Genomic DNA, 20,014 nt, shown 5'->3' on the forward strand with positions numbered 1-20,014 from the left:
AGAGAGGAGATTAATGTACTAAATATCAGCATTGAAATGTGCAAAGAAACAAGTTCCGCTGACTCTCTCTCTCTCTCTCTCTCTCTCTCTCTATATATATATATATATATATATACATCTCCTGTAGCGTCTCTTCTCTCTATTCTGATTGTTTGTTCCAGGGCACTTGTGACAAAATACATTTGGAAGAGTAAAAACCATGTTTTTCTGGGAGCTACATTTGATTTGGTATCTACACACAGGGTCTCTTTGTCTTCACTTGATTTAAATGACATCACCAAAATGATAAAAGGCATGGATGAGAGTTTTTAATTTAACTATAAGAAACATTTACACAGGTACAGACTGTACACACCCAGTTCTTTTCCAACAAATAAGCACTATGGCCTCTTAAACATGGAAAATCATTACTTGGATCAGCTTTGGGGTCGCATTTGCAACAGGCCAACAATATATATTATCAATAAATAATTCTATGGCAGGATAAAAGAACGGTTTTCACACAAAGCTCTGCTGAATCCGTTGCATCTGCCCATGAATTGGCCTAAGGACTCCTGACTGACAAACTTTGACTTTGATTTGAATCGTATGCGAAGGTTTGAAGGTTATTAAACGGCATGACAGCGTTTCACCTTTGGCAAAAGTCAGAGATGCTTTGATTTATGAACAAAACGCGGAAAATGGATCTAAGCAGGAATTTAAGTCAACTTTTAACATCACGTCCTGTCATCTTCTATGGTTTTCTACATCTGTTCTTTTTTCAAATGATTTCAAGGATAATAAGGATTAGCTGCAACACAAAAACACAGATGGGTTAATGTATGTTATGTCATAGCTTAGTCATAAGCCCCCATTAATGCCGACGTGTTTTCATACTGTGTATCTCACATCCTAAGAGCTGCTATTAAGGACTTTAACAGTAACATGATTCAGTTTGGCAGACAGATGACACTCAGTCTTTACCACATGATAAGCATCACCCTCCTGTCTGTTTCTGGACTGAAACCGAGACAATAACCTCCCACCAAGCTCAGTGTACTGCCTAAAACAAAGGGTGCATTCTCCGAATTATTTCCATAGCGAGTCATTTGAAGGACCTGGGTCTCTGCTGGGGGCCTGGGTCTCGCCCTGTCGCCTCAGCATGGTCTGAGGATCCACCGGCTTCAGAGGTCACTCCTTCAGGCCTGGAGGGTAAGTGTGAGCAGGACAAGGCTTCAGCTCCAGGGTGCGACGCCTTTTGCTGAGACCCAGGGATGAGCTTCTGGTCAGCCAGAGGACTGGTGATACCCAGGGAGGTCAGGGCGTCCAGGGTGCCGTCCGGGTCCACCATCATGTCGATGACTGTTTGAAAATAAAATAAAATAATTTAAAATGGGTGTGTTTCAATATCACTTTAGACTTTTCTATGCTGGGAAGCTGTGTAAGCTAAAGAAAAGCATCCGATACCTAGCAGCTGTCTTTCCACTCTCTTCAGGTCCTGAAGAATGTGTGAAATTTCCTGTTAAGAGAACAGAAATGAAAAATTAAGTTTGGTCTAGGATGTGATTGGGTGAATAAATCACCTGGATTCAGCTGCTCGTTGCTGCAGGAATAAGTTTGGAGCCGTGCGCCCTCAGCCAAGCTTTATGAGCCCAGTGACTTGTGCCGTGGGTAGACATATCTTTGCAGGGGTTCAAACGAGGCCAGGCTGGGTTAAAGGCTGATTTATGAGCCTGCTCCGGGGAGAGGCAGACATTTTGTGGACTCTAACTTTTTACACCCTCAACAACAGCTCATGGGTCTTTTTCTTTTTTCTCTCTGCTCTCCAAAAAAAGTATCTTGGGTTTGATCCCCTCAGACGGCTTTGACACTGTAAGCACTCTGTGTGATTGCTCCAGTAATTAATCACATATTGTCTGGTTTGTGAAGGATTTGAATCTCTACGGTATTATTCAATTCCTTTGAAAAGCTAATGAATTACTGGCATAGATAAACTCTAGGGCAAAATGTGCAATAAATGCATTTCTGCCAACATAATAGGAAAAAGCAATGATTAGGCTGTTTAGACTTTACTGATATTCCTTTATTCTGATGACTGAATACAAATGCACTGGATTGAGTTTCAAAATAGTGCAGTCACAGAGCAGTCGATACATTTTGCTGTCCTTATTCTTCCAAAAACTTCAGCACATTGTAGTCAAATATACGGAAGCATATTGCTTTCATTTGAGGGGGAAAAAATATGGCTGAAAATCCTTGTACTTCCTGTCTGAACAATCCCAAAGTCCTAATGCTGACAAAGTAATAAAATTATATCGATGTTATATGTCTCCGAGCCAGTGGGCAATTTGTAGGGGCCAAAAATTCATCCATGAAGATGATACGGTCTTCGACAGACAAGCAGCATAAACTCTGTAGATACTTTTGCTGTTTGCCACAACAAGCATACAGTTCTCTACTGCAGGGGTGTCCTCCCCCACACCCATATCCACACTGATCAACTCTACAAGTTAATCATCTGGGAAACACTCCCAAGTAATATTCACACCAAGTTTGGTGACAATCTGTTAATGCTTTGTTGAGTTATTTTGTATGCATGCACGCACACGCACACGCACACGCACACAAGCACACAAACACTTTATTACTTTACATTGGCATTGTTATTAGTTTGTTGCTTTTGCACAGGCACCTCAGGACTTTGAGATTGCTCGGATGGGAAGTGCAAGGATATTGATCCACCTTGTTATTAAGGAGAAACAAAGCAGATGTTGAGCCTGCAGGGAAATCAACACCACACATTTTCTGAAACGAGACAGAAAGCTAACTAATTAGCACTAAACATGAAGTAAAGTAAAGGCTTATGGGACTGAGATTAGTAATGTGCGGACAAAAGTGAGATTAAGACCTGATGCCTAGAGGAAACGTTCTAATATAATTTAAGTGATTATATCCCACAGTTGTTGAGACATCCATCTACTAATTCCAGAAATCTTTGTCTCTGTCTGTCTGACACTCATATATCTCGCAGACTGCTTATCCTATTGGCTTCACACTTGGCAGGAGTATTGCTGAGGGCCAAGAAAGTGCAGTGTCGAGTTTGGTTCCATTTGGACAAACAATAAATTAAATATTAGCAACGTTTGAGTAAATAGGTGACCAGTACCCTTCAGCGGCAGCGGTGGCTGAGACTCATCAATGTGATTGACAGTCGATTACGTCAACAGCACGTTCATGGCAATGTCAACCACAACTAATTCTGCAGTTCTGGGTTTGCTAAGTCGAGTTTACACTGAACAGATGAGGAGCTCTTTGTTTAGCAGCAGCGATGGTGCAGCTTCAGGGTTCTGCAGACCGAGTCCTGCGGCTGGTCTTTACTTGCTGCGGCTCGATTACTGCAGGTGACCCTACAGTTTCAGAGAGAAAACTGCCACCAGCACCACCACAGACCAAAAAAACAGCCCATCTCAAAAAGGCACGTCAGGTACGGACACTGCATTGAGCCACCGCAGTTTCAATTAAAACCCCAAATGTCAATATCATGGGGACACTCAACTAAAACCCAGGGGACCACATAAGAACTCATTCTAAACTGAACAAACCCCAGACTACTCATAAACCTTTGCTGCTAGTGTGGATACAAATATTGCTGTACTGTCTACTTCAGAGTCCATTACTAGATAAAAGAGACGGTGTAAGAAGTTCACTTGCTGTCACCTTGTTGGAGGTCTTCTGTAGCAAGGAGTCGTGCTCCGCCTGCAGCTTGCTCTCAATCTCTTCCCATTTCCGCTCTCTATCCTTGAAGAGGATCCTGGAGGCCAGACAGGTGCAAAAATAGATGAAAGTAAAAGATGTGAAAGAAATGTTGAATATAGCTCTTGATTGTTGACTGCTCTTGTTAGTGAACTGCTAAAGTGATTTAATTCAGGCAGTGACTGCAGATTGTTGAATGGAAAAAAAGGCCTTTGAGTTTTTATGCTGTGAGTTATAATAAGATAAGTGTCTGGTTGTCAGAGTAAACCTTTGTGATGTGCCACTCAAACTCTGCTTGTTAACCCAGTTCCAACATAAAACAGTCAGGAAACTTCAAAGAATACACAGTATGCTCGTGTACCTTGCATTTGCTGTTTTCTGAGTGTGGTGTATATATTAAATTCACAATGGTTTATGATACAATAATGCCTTGTCCTGTCTGGTGGATGCTCACCTGATTTTGCAGCCGGTTTTGTCAACAGACTGACGTATCCTGGTCGACAGTTGAGTCACAGACGCTAGGAATAAACCGTCTAGCACCGCCTGATGGATGATATAAAGAAACACAACTCTTATTTAACAGTGTGTAATGACTGGGTAACGTAGATGGTGTAACATTAGTAAGAAACTACAGAAGCTGAATAAGCCAAATTAGAGCCATATTATAAAAACTTTGTTTTGTATCATCTCAGGCTTTGATTTTTGTCCAATCAGAAGCTGAAGAGTTTTGTCTGCTGAGGAGGGAGTGAAGTTGGCATGTAGGAAGCGCCCTCTAGTGGCAGTCTTTTGCACCAAGAGTTCAGTTGATATCTTCGAACTGTGCACCACTGTCATCATTAACCAAAGAATGGAGGTGCTTTAAACACAGGCTCACATGTTTCCACTTTATAATAAAAAAATAAACTTTACTTATATGGAACAGTTCAACTCTAAAATGCAACACCTTGTACTTTATGTGAAAGCTACAATAACATTGTAATACAAAAATAAGGATAAAATTAAATATAAATAGCAGGGTAAGCTAACATTGGCCAGGATAAAACCGCCATTGGGTAAAACTTATTTTTAGGAGTATGAGATAAAGCAAAAAACTGTCATCACATTTAGAGCCTAAGACGTGCATAGAGTGCTCCATAGTTTAGGGGAGTAATTAATATAGCCTGCCTCTCTGTGCTTTTTAGTTCTGACTTCAGGAACAACAAAAAGGTTTCAGTCAGAGGATCTGAGGGACCGAGCAGGCACATGTTTTTTTTAAGCATGTCTACAGGATAAGATGGAGCAAAGCCATTCAGTAGACACACCAGACAGAGCAGTGTTACAGTAGTCCAGCCTGCTGGAGATAAAGGCAAGTACATGTATTAGCTTCCCTGTGTCTGCCTGGGAGGGAAATGGTCTCACACTTTTAAAGATAGAGCAGTGCTGAATACTGAAGCACAGACTCACATCCTCTCTGTTCCACGTCTGTCTGCGGATGGAGCGGGAGCTCTGTCCACGAGAAGCTCGGGGCCGCAGCTCCACAGAGCGCCCGTTGGGTCCAAGATCTGCGGAGGGACCAACGAGGTCCGAGCTGTCATCAAAAACACCCTCCTCCAACTAAATCAGAATCAAGACACATCAAAGAATTATATTTGAACATAACCTCTGGTATGAGAAATGTTTATATCCTTAAATAAAATCTGGCACAGGGTTAAGAAGAACTAATACATTCTAACGATCTAAAGCAGCAGATAGACAAACTGCAGCTGATCCTTTGTTTTGTAGAATGTCTTGACTTTACCAAAGGTCCTGGATCAGTGGCTGCAGGGCTGACTGAGTCGATCTCTCCTGCCACATCGTGGATTTCTCTGGCGAGCATGGCAAGGTCTTTGGCAAGGTCCTGGCTGATCCTGATGAACAAATACAAATCATTGATGATGCACTTGCAGGATATATTTCTTCCTGTCTTTCTGTAATAGATTCTCCAAGGTTCCTCCACAGCAGAATACAGGAAATCTTTACCAAATTGTAACAACAGCAGAAGAAGCATTTTTGAGTACAGCTATCGGGACTCATCGCTGCTCTCCAGCTACATTCGAGTTCCTCTGACTTGCGTACCTGGCTATTTCCTCGCTGTGTGCCGTCCAGTCTCTCATGTACTCGTCCTGTTCTCTGGAGTGCTGCTTCAGGCCAGTCAGGCCAGCAGGATTGGGGGTAGCTGGAGCTGAACCTCCGAGCTGGGCCACTCGAGTTGACAGGAACGGCTGTGTGTTGCTCTGCTTGGAAACGTGGCGGTTCGAGCCGTAATCGTCCTCCGAGGTGGAGGCGTACTCCACGGGCACGCGGCGCCATCGGGTGCCAGCTGAGGAAAGAAAAGCATTTTGAATAGATAGATAGATTTATTCTCTTTATTGCAAGAGTGCAAGTTGATAAGTTTCAGCAGTAAAACATAAAAAACAAATATGGACATTACATATAGCTAACCCTAACCCTAACCCATTTTTTCTATCCCAATAATTGCATATTTAAAAAAGATAGTCATTTTAGAAAGTGGAAGTTTTCATTGTAATATCGACTGAGGAGATTTTCTTGTAAATAAAAACACTTACATGCAGGCGTGACATGTCCATACGTGGAGCCAGCTCTACTCTTGTCAGGCAGCTTGGAGGCGCTGTTCGCCCTGGCTCTCGGTCCAGGCACTGACGCCGCATTGGGTCCTCTTAGTCCTTGTCTGATATTATAATCTCCTGCCACGCTGCGGGCCCCCAGACCTCTGCTCCTTGTCACAGTGGCCTCTGAGTCGCTCTGGGCAGACGGGGAGCCCACCCTCGGCCTCCTCGGCTGTGCCAAAGCCTCTATCCTGGACATTCCCCTTCTTGCCATCCCTGTCCTGGATGTGGAACTAGCGGTGGAGGCCTCAGAGGCTATCGACATCCGGTCGATATCAGCTGGCTCGGTGTCCGATGAATCTCCCATCCGGGCTCGTCTCAGTAGGGACGACCTAGTGGGCCTGGGCTTGGGGGCACTGATGGTTTTACTCGTTGAAGAAGAGCCAGGGGTTTGGGAGACCTTAGCCCGACTGGACTTGGTGCTTGCCCCCACTGTTTGTGCTCTGGGATGTGAGTTCCTGGTGGGCTGGGAGTCTGAAGGGAGGGAGTTGGAGTTGACGTCATCGTCAGTGAGGTCCAGCGACGTCCAGGGGCGACTGCGTGGCGGAGGGCCAGATGTTCTAGTCTTGACCCTCCTGTCCTGGCTCTCTCTGCCTCCTGTAGGCCCCTTGCTGGATGAGCACACTACTGTTTTTTCCTTCTGCTGTCCAGCAAGGATCCTGCGTCTCTGGACAACTTTCCTCACCCCATCAGCCTGGCTCACTGTGCTGGTTGTGTCCACGTCCGACTCTGGTGACAAGGAGCCTTCGATGGACTGACTTGGTGGATCACCCTGGTCTGAAATAGTGGTCTCTAAAAAGGCTGCCACGGTCTCTGAGTCCTTCTGCATTGTGCCGCCATCGATGCCTGTCTCCCTACTCTGAGTCCTGCTGCCTGTCAGTCCATCAATACGTGGAATTAGCTCGTTGGGCACGTTGGTGCTTGGTTTCTCCACAGTAAAACTCTCCTGCCTAAATAACGGTTTCCCGACACTCTCCCTCGCCTTCTCCTCCTCCTTTTTCCTCCTCCTCGCTTCCTCCATTCTCCTCTCGCCGCTGGTTAATGGACGAGGGGGAAGCTTAGTCAACACGCCTGACTGAGCCGATCTCCCACCGCCACTGTCCTGTGACTTGGCTGGTGAGGAGCGACTCGGGCTCCCGCCGTGACTACCCACGCCTCCACAGGGGCGATTCTTCCCCCTGACCATCTTCTCCTCATGGTTTTCCTTCTCCTGTAGCTCTGTGTCCTGTTTCTCCCCCATGTCTGTACGCAGGCCTGACCCTGGAGTCCTTCTTCCCAGGGTGAGCTCCTCACCGGGTGGCTGGGGTAGGGTCCTCCTCTTACGCTCCGTGTAGCCTGAGGAGGCGAAGGAGGCTGAGTGGCTGGACTCATTTATTTCAGCTGAAAACAGAGAAATCGATTATTAGTGGATTATTCTGAAACTGAAAAATATGGGTAAGGGTCATATACATAAGCCTCAATGGGAATGTGTTCTTTTGTTCACTAACCTCAGAGCAGCGTAACATTACCTAAAACATTACCTACCTTAATGTGAACCTAGTTACATAGCAATTTATCCAAAGCTTGCTAACATTAGCCACTTTAATCTACTGGTCATTTGAATGATGAGTTTTTAGCTACAGAGTACATGAGTTAAACTTTCCATTTGTACAAGGAAGACTGTTATTTCCCATGTCAAACGTCACACTGTCAGGAAAATGAAAAGTGACTGAAGTCAATAGAATTAGAAACTTTTAGCAGGTACAGGGTTTCTGCAGGTTTCAACAAGTTATATTCAAGACTTCTTCAGACCACAATGAATAAAAATAAAGAGCAGAATTACTCACACTGCCCAATAGAAGTAATAGCTGAATTACCTCAACACCCCATGTTATGTCACAAACTAGAGGCAGAGTGTGGAACGTACAGTAAGAGCAGGGTGTTTGTAGATGACCAGTTATCAGTTCAATATCGGTCACGTTTGTAGTTGTATTACATTGTGCTTATACCTGTATCTCTGAGAAACATGTATGACATCATTTTAAAGCGCAACCGAAGAGGCATTATCTAAACGTTAACATAATGAAGACCAACCTAAAAGTGATGGTACATTATAGTTAAACATACTTAAGTACTTAAGTTAAGACTAAAATCTGATTATTAATTTCTAGCCTTTGTAAAACCCAATGGAAACCCTGTAATATTACAAATGAGCCGACCGACCAAAAAACGTAAGTCTTCCCTGCTCAGATGAGCTAAGGGTCCTACACACCTCTGTCCTCTGTAATCATGACGTGACTCTCCCCTCCCGACCCCTCAGGATCTGTCCTGATGTGACTGGCAGCCAAAGTAGCCCACTGTGAGACCCAGCGAGGACCACCCACCACCAGTTCCTCAGATAGCACCTGGACAAAGACAACATGAAAAAGATACCGGAGGAAAAATGTCAGCATTTAAACACAGTAGCAGTGGCAGTTTACTGTTTCAATGGTTTATCTTGTCCCACACATATTGCAGGTATACATTCAAAAAGAACCTCTGTCAATAACATGAGACATAAATACACACAGCACTTTGACTGGGCTTTAAAATGACTGTGACTATGTGCACCTCTGCCTCCATGCGTCCAGGCTTCCCTCTGTCTCCCATCCCCCCAGACCTCTGGGAGGTGACTCTCTCTCTTTGGTCAGTGGACCCCAGCCTCGACACACACACAGCCTCCTGCTGATCCACACCAAACACCTGCGGCGCGCGCACACACACACACACACACACACACAAATTATTCTGTGACATAACAGAAGCAAACTCAACACCTCAGCATATTGCAACTTTCCTCTTCCTCACCTTATCGATCATTTTCCTGGCCTCCTCCTCTTCCTGATCTCCATTCTCCAAGTCGATGGTATAGGTCCCTCTGTCACTATAATCGTCTCCCTGCTGGTTGCACTCGTCACGCGCGCTCTGCTGGTGTGGTGCCGAACCGCATCGCCTCTCCAGGAATCCTCCTTTAGCTTTAGAGGTTGAAGATTTGCGACGGCGTGCAGGACTGTCCTCCTCGGCAAAGAGCCCCTCTGGCACGTTGGCTCGACCCTCTCTGATCTTCATCCCTGCGCCCCCCCAAAGGCCCCACGGACGATCTCTCCGCTGCTCTCCGAGTGCGTTCTCTGAATCGCTCTGTGTGCCGTCCTCGTGTTTACTACCTGGTATGGGAGAGAGAGGAGTGCTTGGGTAAGAAAGAGACTAGACCTAATTAGCAGAAAAGATGTACATCATCCATGCAAGTGATGTTTGGTCGCTATTAAGGTTGCAAAGTACGGAAGAGGATTAGGGCCACTGTGGAAAAATAAGTGAGTTCTGAGTTTAAACTCAGAATTCTGACTTTAATCTCAGAATTCTGACTTTAATCAAAAGTCAAAAGAATCAAAAGAATTCTGAGTTCTGACTTTAATCTCAGAATTCTGAGAAAAACAAGTGAGTTCTGGGTTTAAAGTCAGAATTCTGACTTTAATCAAAAGTCAGAATTAAAGTCAGAATTCTGAGAAAAAAGTCAGAATTCTGAGTTTAAACTCAGAACTCACTTGTTTTTTCCACAGTGGCCCTAATCCTCTTCCGTAGCAAAGGGGTGGAAAGTTTCCGATAAATTTCCGGAAACTTTCCATGGGAAATTAAGTAGGGGATTTTGAAGAAAGACGCAAATTAAACGCTGAGCAATAAAAACATCATTCAAAACTCTATTTTAAAGATGTATGGAATGCAGCATACGCTGCACATTGAATTTCAACCCTCCACTGTGCATTCTTCCATCACATGCACAGATAACTCCCAGCATCCTGCACACTACAGCAGGGCTGTTGAAGCCTGCTCTAGTCTGCAGGACTAGTCAGGTAAGTATCGATGATATTACTGGGGAAAACATATTAGCATGCTTATTGAGGATTGTTCATCTGTTCATCTAGCCTATTTCCATTCATTTATCCATCAATTGTAAAAAAAAATCACAGACGATTCCAATTGTTTGGCTAACTATTTATATCTCTAGCATTGCATTAGTGTTTTTTTACAAACTTTTTTCTCATCTTATTCTACAGAACAATGCCACGTGCACTATCTCATGTGTGGAGACATTTCACCCCATCCAATGTAGAAGGGAAGGCTGTGTACATTAGCAAATACTGTGCAAAGACCTATGTTAAGAATGACACAAAGATGCAGAAGCATATAGTCAAGTGCCCAAAGTTTCCTCAGGGCTCAAATCAGCCTATAACAAAACAAAATGTTTATATTTATGTTTGTATATGACAAGGTAAATACAGTTAGTATAATTTATCCACAAAATTTCCAGTTTATTCCCGTTAATTCCCGTATATTCCCGTTAATTCCCATGGAAAGTTTCAACTTTGAATATTCCCGGAATTTTGCAACCCTAGTCGCTATGGTGATAGGTGCTGCACAAACACACACGCACCTTTAAGACTCCTCAGCTGTACAGGAACATCACTCTTCACACTTTCCCCGTCGTCCTCTGCCACCGTCTCCTTGAGAGCCAGCGGCAGCTCGTTCTGGGCCAGCCAGTCAGCGACTTTGACCTCCGCCGCCACCATGGCCGTCTGCAGCGGACTCAGCTCCTCCCCGACAGGTCGTTTAGGACGCGGCCTGGTCTCTGGCCCTACCTTCACAACTCGATCTTTGACGGGGACTTTAGCCAACGCCCCAGGGTCAAAGTCGATGGTGAAGGAAGCGTGGCCATGAACGGGCTCCGCAGCAGCAGAGGAGTCAGCCTCTGGTTCTCGTGAGGGGGACTCGCCACTCAGCTTACCAGCTGAGGGAGTGTCCTTGGTTGGGATTTCAAAGTAGCTTGGCTCCTGACTGGAGGTCGTTTGAGAGGCGGAGTTGGAAACATCAGGTTTTTCTCTTTTCTGCTCAGAGCTCTTGTCCTCAGGCCTCCCTGGTTGTTTGCCCTTAGGGTCTCCATCTCCCCACCAGGCAGGCTGGCCATAGAGGGGGGTGCCCCTTTGCAAAGCTGATACATCCCCTGGCAAATACAACATTTGATTGATTGGTTGATTTTACAAGAGAATGACATGACTGCATACATTTTTTATGTATGGATTAATTATTTAATATTTGAATTGTTGGAAAAATGAAAAATGACAATCACAACTTTCTGGAGCTCATATTCAGGAATTAAAATAGTCTGGCCTGTCTGACGAACAGCATAACATCAAGAAATTCACAGAAATTTACAAAGAAGCAGCAAATTTTTTGATGAATGAAAAACTTTGACAATCAATTCTCAAAATTTGTGTCAGTTAATCTTCTGACAGCTAACATCGATATATTGTCGTTCCAAAGTAGAGGCTTGAGTGTAAAGGTGACCCTGCTTTGGCCTGCATGTGGAGATAAGCCTCACAGATTCTGGGACTTCTTTTAAATCACTTCTGAAAACCCATTTTACAGACTTGCCTTTATGTGATGTTGCTCTTTCGTTATGTTATGTTTTATTTATGTTATACTTTTTATTTGTATTTATTTGCTTTTATGTGATGTTGTCTTCTTGCATTTTAAGTATTACCTCTGCTTTGTCTGCCAAAGCACTTTGAAATCCCTGTTTTTAAAGGTGCTAGATGGAGCGACGCATGTGAGCTAGTTCAGGCAGCTGCTCCAATCATGTGACATACACCATGTGACATACCTCGCCCTCCACAATCATCTATAATACACACCCACCTTATTAGGCGGTCTATTTAAGCAGAGAAAATTCCCCATCGCTCCCTTTGCTTGCCCCACTGCTGTGTCAGTATTGCTGCCAGTTGCTTCAGCCCCTCCACCACCCCAGCATCCACCTGTAGGCTCCGACGGGGGGCTTACAAGTATTTGCTCATCACTCCCATCATATCAATGTAATCATATCGGGGGGAGTGGTTAAGTTGCAGCCTAGACGCCATGTGTACGCATATGTAAGGATTCCTGCCGCTGAAGATTGTGATCTACGTTGACGTAGCCGTGGCCTGTAAATGAAAGGTCAACCCTAGGTCATTCATAAGTTCATGCAGTATTGTAACCAGGGACTGTGAAATGTGTCCTTGGATGCTCACCTGTTGTCTTGTCCTCCGTCCTGCTGGCCTCAGGGGGCTTAGCGGTGGTCGCCTCACACACTGGTGCTGCAGCTGCTTCAGGGGGTTTCACCTCAGATTTAGAGGCTACACCTTTTGGATGCATCATCTGGTTCAGCTGAAGCTGGCTGCTGAATTTCTCATGCTGACGGATGAGACAAGGGCAAGGTGAGTTTGCACTGATGGAGGCGAATGCGGCATAATGTAGAATGGCAGGGATACAACCAAGGGATATACAGAACATTTCTTCGTTTTTGATCTAAGTAATAGAATATAACTGAAGAGACGTGCTGAATATTAACACTGAGCACTAGGTTGAGCTACTTGAAATTCTGTCTTGGCTGCAGCTTCCTGTGCAGTTTGCTGTGATGACGATGCAGAATCATGATATTAACTTCTCCAGTTCAGCAGAACTCTTTGCTCTCTTTGACAAAAATACATCTCTCTGTTATTTCCACAAGGACACAAGATATCCAGCTGTCCTGTTGTGAGCGGACACACTGTATTTACACTGTCAGTCAAGATCTAAACTTCAGATACAGGTTTTCTCACTGCATGCACTGTGGAGTGGAGCGTCTGACCTTGAGGGCTTCTTCTGGAATATGCATCTCTCCTCGGACCACAGTGAACAGGTTGGTATGTGAGGCAGGTTAAGAAAAGTCTTAGCAGGGGTGAGAAACATGCACTGATCGCCTCATCTATTATACAGCAGCTCACAGTGCAGTTAGCATTCACAGCTATTCAAGAACAGATACGGTTACAGTGTTGTTGGTGTTCACTGACCTTATGCAGTGACACCCACTGGGTTCTGACAGAGAAAACAAGACCACGTTCAAAGGATATCGTATCCAAACCTCAGTTTGTCGTCGGTTTTCAGCGTGACGTAGATCTGCTCCTGAATTCTCACGTCATTGACGAATGTCTGCAAATAAAAGATGACTGTAGTTGAAGCTCAGGATTTGCTGATGTATGTCACTAGTGTTTGTTGCTTAATGATTTAATGGAAGCTAACACAAAGTCCTTATCTAATTTACTTTGAACAGACATTTCTTGATTTTAATTATAATGAACTCCACCATGGAGGTTAGGTTTTCACATTTCGGTTTGTTTCTTTGTTAGTTATTAATATTACACAAAAGCAACTGAATGGATTTCCATGGAACTTGGTGGAAAGATATGGTATGAGTCAGGGAAAAATCCATTAAAATATGTGTGGATCTGGACCAGGGGGCGGATATGGATTTTTTAAACTTTCTTTAACATTGTAACTAAGGAAGTTTAAAAAAAAAATGTGCACTTTATTTTGACTGATCGTAGAAGTTGAACATATTAGGCCAAAGAAATAAGTCACACTGTCATTTTTTAACAGGATAACATAGCTTGCTTATGATTACACTGAGAACATGATCCATAGTGATGCTGTGAACTTTAAAAATTATTATTTAAATATAGATCTATCCAGTTTTGGAACAACAGGGGGGTTTAACCACCCAGTTGTAGTCTCACATGCACATACAGACACTGAGACGGTCTTTGTCCCTCTTCACCGTACTGACCTAAAAGGATCTCTTCCTAATTTGATTTGTCTGTAAGTGCTGGAAAACAAAATCCACACTCCTCACCTTGTGTGCATAATTACATTGAAAGGTTCGGGAAGAGCTACCCTGAGGTTTTGGAAAGTCTAAGTCAAAATAACATGTATGTATCTTTCAAAGTTACGGTTCCATTTTCCTCTTTGTGCTGCTTTCCCTTCACCACAGCTCAGCATGGAAACACTGTCGGGGGAAACACAACTTCAGCTGACTTTCAGAATGTATTTTCCAGCAGAACGAGGCCTGTGGATTCTGTTCCCCAACCCTCCACTTTGAGAAGGGGCCAGTACAGACAGGGGGAATTATGTCAGCGGCCAAAATCCATTTCAATGTACATATGGATATGTTTGTATATTAAGATTCAGTTTAACATATGTTATGGTTTCAAGCTTTTCTGAGCAGTAAGTAGATGAAGCAGTAAAGACACACGGTGGTAGATGAACAACACACTCACCCCATTCAAGCTGCCCAGGTCTTTGACTTTGTGTTCGTCTGTGTTTGGCTCGTAGTTGATGACGGCGTGCTGTTTGTCCACACTGCGGGACTAAACCACACACAATCCAGTCAATCACAGTAATCCATGCTAATCTGCACTGCTTCAGATCATCATCCAGGCGGCAGATGGATGACAGCTCCCAAGCATTGGTGCCAGTGGTGTTACAGGCAACAGTAACGTACCTGCAGCATGAGCTCGCAGTCGTCCCTCCCCACAAAGATCATCTCCCTGGGTAGACGATGGCGCGTCCCCCCGCCGCTCACCAGGAACCAGGAAGTCAGACTCATTTCTGCCTCGTGAGCTCACCGTTGACCATTAATGCATCCTGCTGGAAACAGGAACAGCGCTAAGACTGCCTAGATCCATCCATCCATCCATCATCCATCCATCGTTGAAAATATTCACATACAACTTGTGAATGAGGCCTATAGCTTCATACAATTAGAGCAAGCACATTACTTTAACATCTGTTTAATCTGTGCATGTGTGTGTGTGTGTGTGTGTGTGTGTGTGTGTGTGTGTGTGTGTGTGTGTGTGTGTGTGCGTGTGTATATGTGTCATATGCACTGTAGCTATTTCAGGTATGACCCGAGGACACTGACGCGCTTATCTCGGCCTGTGTTATGGCTAACAACATGAAATGGGAACCATGAGTGTAACGACCCACTAACAGCTCACAGGATTCCACACCTCATCCTCCTTAACTCGCAAATCGAATTTCCGCGGAGTCGCCCCGGTCACCAACTCCAAGACTAAAAAAACACACACAGAAAAGAGGAGGAGGGGTTCGATTTTTCACAAGAGGGAAGGATGGAGTGAGAATGACTAAGAAGAGAGAGATCAGAACACAGATATGCGATCCGTGTTCTGATCAATAAACCCAGATGTGGGTCGTTGTAAAGTAGCAAATGTGGCCTAGAACAAATGTGGGCCTTTTCCGGCAAACACGTGGTGCTCTCTGCAAGGTGTGGTGTTGATGTGAGCCTAACGTGGCCCAATAACATTATAGCACAAAATAAATTTGGGCCATCTTTGGCCACTTTGGTTGATGTGTGGTATTGCTATGGCTTACTTGTGGCCAAATCTGGCAAATAAGAGCGGACTGCCCAAGTGCCATCATGTTGACGCTGTATGTGGGCAGGATGACGGTGTGGTAGTATGCCCCAGATCTATGCCAAAACAATTTTGCTAAGTGGAATTGATCATAATGAATAGAACAGCTCATTTGATGGGAGGCTGCGCAGAAACAGGCCCCAGCACATGGACCAGAAAGAGGCAGTCGGTCTGGGAAACTAAAGAGAGGATTCCAACAACAATGTATTTCCTTTTTTCCATTATATGATTTCGATGCAGTTGTGAGGTTCCTCTGTGCACGTAAAACTAGCACAACAGCTCTTCTCACTGGGACACAGGGCCAGTCATCCCTCTGCTGGAGCACCATCTGCACACAGGGCCTTGCTGACTCATGCTACAGAAGCAGCCATATAGGTGAATTAGCAGGATTTAATTACGCACACTTTGTCATATCTCCTGTTTGTGCATCAGCTCAGTTCCAATGGGACCTGACAGCAGCTCCCCTCTCTCTCTCTCTCTCTCTCTCTCTCTCTCTCTCTCTCTCTCTCTCTCTCTCTCTGTGTGTGTCTGCCTGTGTGCATGCATGGCTGTAGCTGTGTGCTTAACCCTTTCTGTGGCCTGGGCTTCTGCTGTGGCCCAGATTTCCTCTTGGCCGCACACGGCCCAGCAGCATCACTCTCAGATATGAATCCTCCCTCTGCAAATGACAACACATCAACTGTGCGTGCGAGGCTGCGGAGGCTAATGATGGGTTGGAGTCGGCCAATGAGAGAGGCTGGAAATTAGCCCGTGTTAGGCCACGTCTGAGTCTATTTGTTTAATAAAGATCCACTGCTGTGATGTACTGATATGGAGGATATAAACAATAAACAATGCATCTGGTTGTGAGAGTCGCTACCTTTGCTACAGAGGAGCCTGTCTGCTGTGGATGCTGATTAGCGACTTGCCATCCGACGCGTATTGATCCACACGGTGCAGGACATTCACGCACGTCTCTGTGAGACAAAAACACACATTTACAACGATCACCATCACGTGTCGTTGTGGAACCAGGTTAAGAGGCTGATGTGTGTGCTTCGTCTGTCCTCTTTATGGTCGACACAGCCTGGGCTTGTCGCGATGCTCATTTCAGCGTCTCCGCCGTCTCCGCCGAGGACGCAGCAGATTCCACCGGCACCGGCTCGTTAGAATAAACACACCAATAAAGAGAAAGGTAAATAAACACAGGAGCTTACATGTCACTCACCGGGAGATCCACGGTCAATCAGCATCCGATCGGTGGGAGGATTGTGGACAGAGCTCCTGCTGATGCCCAACCCAGCTCCTCCAGCACTGATGCGTCTTGGCCTCACGGTGGCGCTATGGGCTCGTGTAGGGAGGGGTGCATGATGTTATGTAATAATGTATCGACAGCAAAACATTAGAAAGTGATGGGGCAATTATACTAAAATACTAACACTGTATACATTTGTAAATTGCAAAATTGCAATAATATTCTGTATTTCATCCTATGTTCAATATCATATGCAATATTCCACATTACGTACTCCAATTGTGATTTATACTTATTGGCATTTTGCATGAATCTATTGTCTTACGCAACCTTGTTTGTTATAAATTCTATTGTTATTTCTAGGCTCTAGTTCTGCATTATCCATATACACTTTCTATATATTTTGTTTACTTCCCATATAATTCACATTATGGTTTTATTTTATTTTCACTTAAAGTTTTTGGACCAAATGCACTATTGTTTTAACCATTGTGTTTTATTATATATTTGATAATACGTAATCATGGAGCAGGCTTGGACAATAATTTATCTTTTATTACTAAATATTAACGCTTATATTACTTTGTTTGTTATATGTATTGTTTCAATGTTTAGAATCACATTATGTTCGAAATCGTGTGCAATATTTCACATTACTACTATTATCATTTACAATCTCAAATAACTTTTTAATTTCTATTGCTATTTCTATCAAGCACTGGTTCTGCATATACACTTAATATTTAAATTTCAATTATAAAACACCTAATATTTTATTTTATTTTATCTTCGTAGACTTAATACTCCATTTATATATATCATCGTATCGTATGTTTTCTTTTCTTATAAAAACTGAAAAGATCTGGCACGTGTTGAATTATAATATAATTATTAATAATAATTGTAATCATTGCAATCATAATAACAATAACTGACTACATGCTGTGCTTGCATTGTGATTCATATTTAGAGTCAATCTCAAATTGAGACATTAGATGGCGCCAGAGCACTGGGCAGTGCGGGCTTTAGTTTCAGCTGCTGAGTTTGATCATGAGTCCGTTACAAAGCACCGACACTATTATTAACACTTCAGTTTAAATAAAGGATCAATAATGCCAAAGCATACTACAATACAGTAGTTATAGATTTATTGGTTTATAGGTTATATATGAATGATCCCTATTGCAAGTAGCAGCTGATTGTTATTTACGGGCCCTCATCTGTGTTAAATTAAGCTTTTATAGGCTGAAGCCTACAGTGGACCATGTGACTAATCTGATTCAGCCTCAGTGTGTTATAGTCTTCACCATATGAAACCAAACAGATGTAAAAAAAGAACATTGGTTTAGATTATTTTCCACATTATGTAAATCTATAATTACAACAATGGGAGCCCGTGCAGGCGATGCACAATAGAAACCTGCGCTACCTCCGGGCTACAGCTGACTCTCACTGTAGCTGCATAGACGTTCCATTACACAGCCTATCATTTAAAGTGCAGACACACTTCATTGGTGCATTAATCCTCAGTGGTGCTGCTGAACCATGGAAACATTTTTTTTCTACTTTGGCTTTAATGTAAAATAAACATAATGCTTTGAAGCGGCTGCCACAAAGTCAGTGAGACCGTGAGGGAGAAATGCAGCAATCTTTAAAAAATGTTCCGATGACTTTTGTCTTAATTAGGTACATTTCTGTTGTTTTTTACTCCCACATTGAAATATCAGATTATTTCACTGATTGTAAGTCTGCAGGAAACCAGTGTCAGTGCTCCTGTAGGCCGCGTAAAGGTTTAGCACTTTACAATGCAGCTATAAAACCTCACACTTTGCAGAATAAAAAAGCACTCTAACTTTTCCACAGTGTGTTTTCAATGTCCCTCTCAACTGTATCTGTTATAGAAAAAAATGTTCTTATCTATCACACAGGATACCTGTTGAAGTTGAAAAAAAGATAGGAGTTAAATACAGACTCAGGTGCATGGTTCACACGGATTCATTATCTGTAACACACTGTTTACCGATATGAAATCAATTTATATCACATCCTAAATCAGAGGATGTATGATTACTATGCAGGCTGAAATCTTTTTTTACAATATTATTTTTTTCATCCTTTTTCTCTATCAATAGGTCAAATCCAACGCTCTGAACCGCTTCTCACCCATTTCTTGCATTTAGGTCAAGACTCAAGGTGGAGAGAAGCCAAAGTTAGAAAATACAATCTGCAGCCAACAAAATAGAAATGAGGGAAACAGTCACTGATCAGAAAGGTAACATCCCCACTAAACAAATCAAATAAACACGTGCCATCATGGCAGTGATAATAATAACACTTATTACAGATTGGATTCATTCAATTGAAATAAAAGCATCAACTCTCATCATCACGTCAAAATACAACCTCCAGTGTATTATTTACATAATCACTGCATATTCATATCAGCTCTGATGGACGTGAGTGGCACAGGGATGTACAGCACATCCCTGCTGCGTAACATTATGTTTTTACTGCTGCTCCACTTCCTTGGAACTCTCTCTCTCTCTCTCTCTCTCTCTCTCTCTCTCTCTCCCTCTCTCTCCCTCTCTCTCCCTCCCTTAGCCCAGCCCCCTTGATCCCCTCTGTCCATTGGTGTCTTCGGTGTCTCACCCCCCTTCCCCCCCCCCCCTCCATCCATAGGTATAGTCCATAATCAGTGTCCATTGGTCTTTATTATGGCCTGTCCCCCCTCCCACTTGCCGGCGCATGGCCCTGCCCATGTTCACTGTGTCTCGCAGCGCGTCCATCTCCTGACGTTCAAGTTCGCAGGGACGTCACGTCCGCACTTGAACTTGCAGCTCGGGTGGGGGGGGGGCTTCTCTTCTGTTACCCCCCATCACTTCACTCCGTCTTTGCGAGTAAAGTCATGAGGAGCTCCGCACCGCGCGTCGCGCTCTCCGCCGCAGCCTCTGTATGATCCACAGCGCGTCCTCCGGCTTTTTTCCTTTTTCTTCCCCCCCCCCACCTCTCTCCTGTTCTCTCTGGACGTCAGACGCATCAATGAAGACGTTTCACTTGGAGTCTATCTCGTAGGAACGGATTTCCCAATGTGAACTCAGCCGAAGAGC

At 43.9% G+C, this 20,014-nt stretch overlaps 1 protein-coding gene across 1 annotated transcript; it reads right to left on the reverse strand.

Annotated features, from left to right (window-relative positions):
• Nucleotides 1-1,084: 1,084 nt before the first annotated feature.
• cep170ab (centrosomal protein 170Ab) lies at nucleotides 1,085-14,847 on the reverse strand. Its single transcript, XM_061085323.1, has 17 exons — nucleotides 14,743-14,847; nucleotides 14,519-14,608; nucleotides 13,316-13,394; nucleotides 13,054-13,112; nucleotides 12,455-12,617; nucleotides 10,825-11,391; nucleotides 9,204-9,559; nucleotides 8,967-9,098; nucleotides 8,629-8,761; nucleotides 6,318-7,757; nucleotides 5,827-6,070; nucleotides 5,510-5,618; nucleotides 5,176-5,325; nucleotides 4,187-4,275; nucleotides 3,697-3,790; nucleotides 1,447-1,498; nucleotides 1,085-1,341 (listed from the first exon to the last, which is right to left on the reverse strand). The coding sequence occupies exons 1-17, from the start codon at nucleotides 14,845-14,847 to the stop codon at nucleotides 1,085-1,087; spliced, it is 4,119 nt and encodes a 1,372-aa protein (XP_060941306.1).
• Between the last annotated feature and the right edge of the window lie 5,167 nt (nucleotides 14,848-20,014).

The sequence above is a fragment of the Limanda limanda genome, chromosome 2 (genome assembly GCF_963576545.1).
Source record: "Limanda limanda chromosome 2, fLimLim1.1, whole genome shotgun sequence".
Classification (NCBI taxonomy): domain Eukaryota; kingdom Metazoa; phylum Chordata; class Actinopteri; order Pleuronectiformes; family Pleuronectidae; genus Limanda; species Limanda limanda.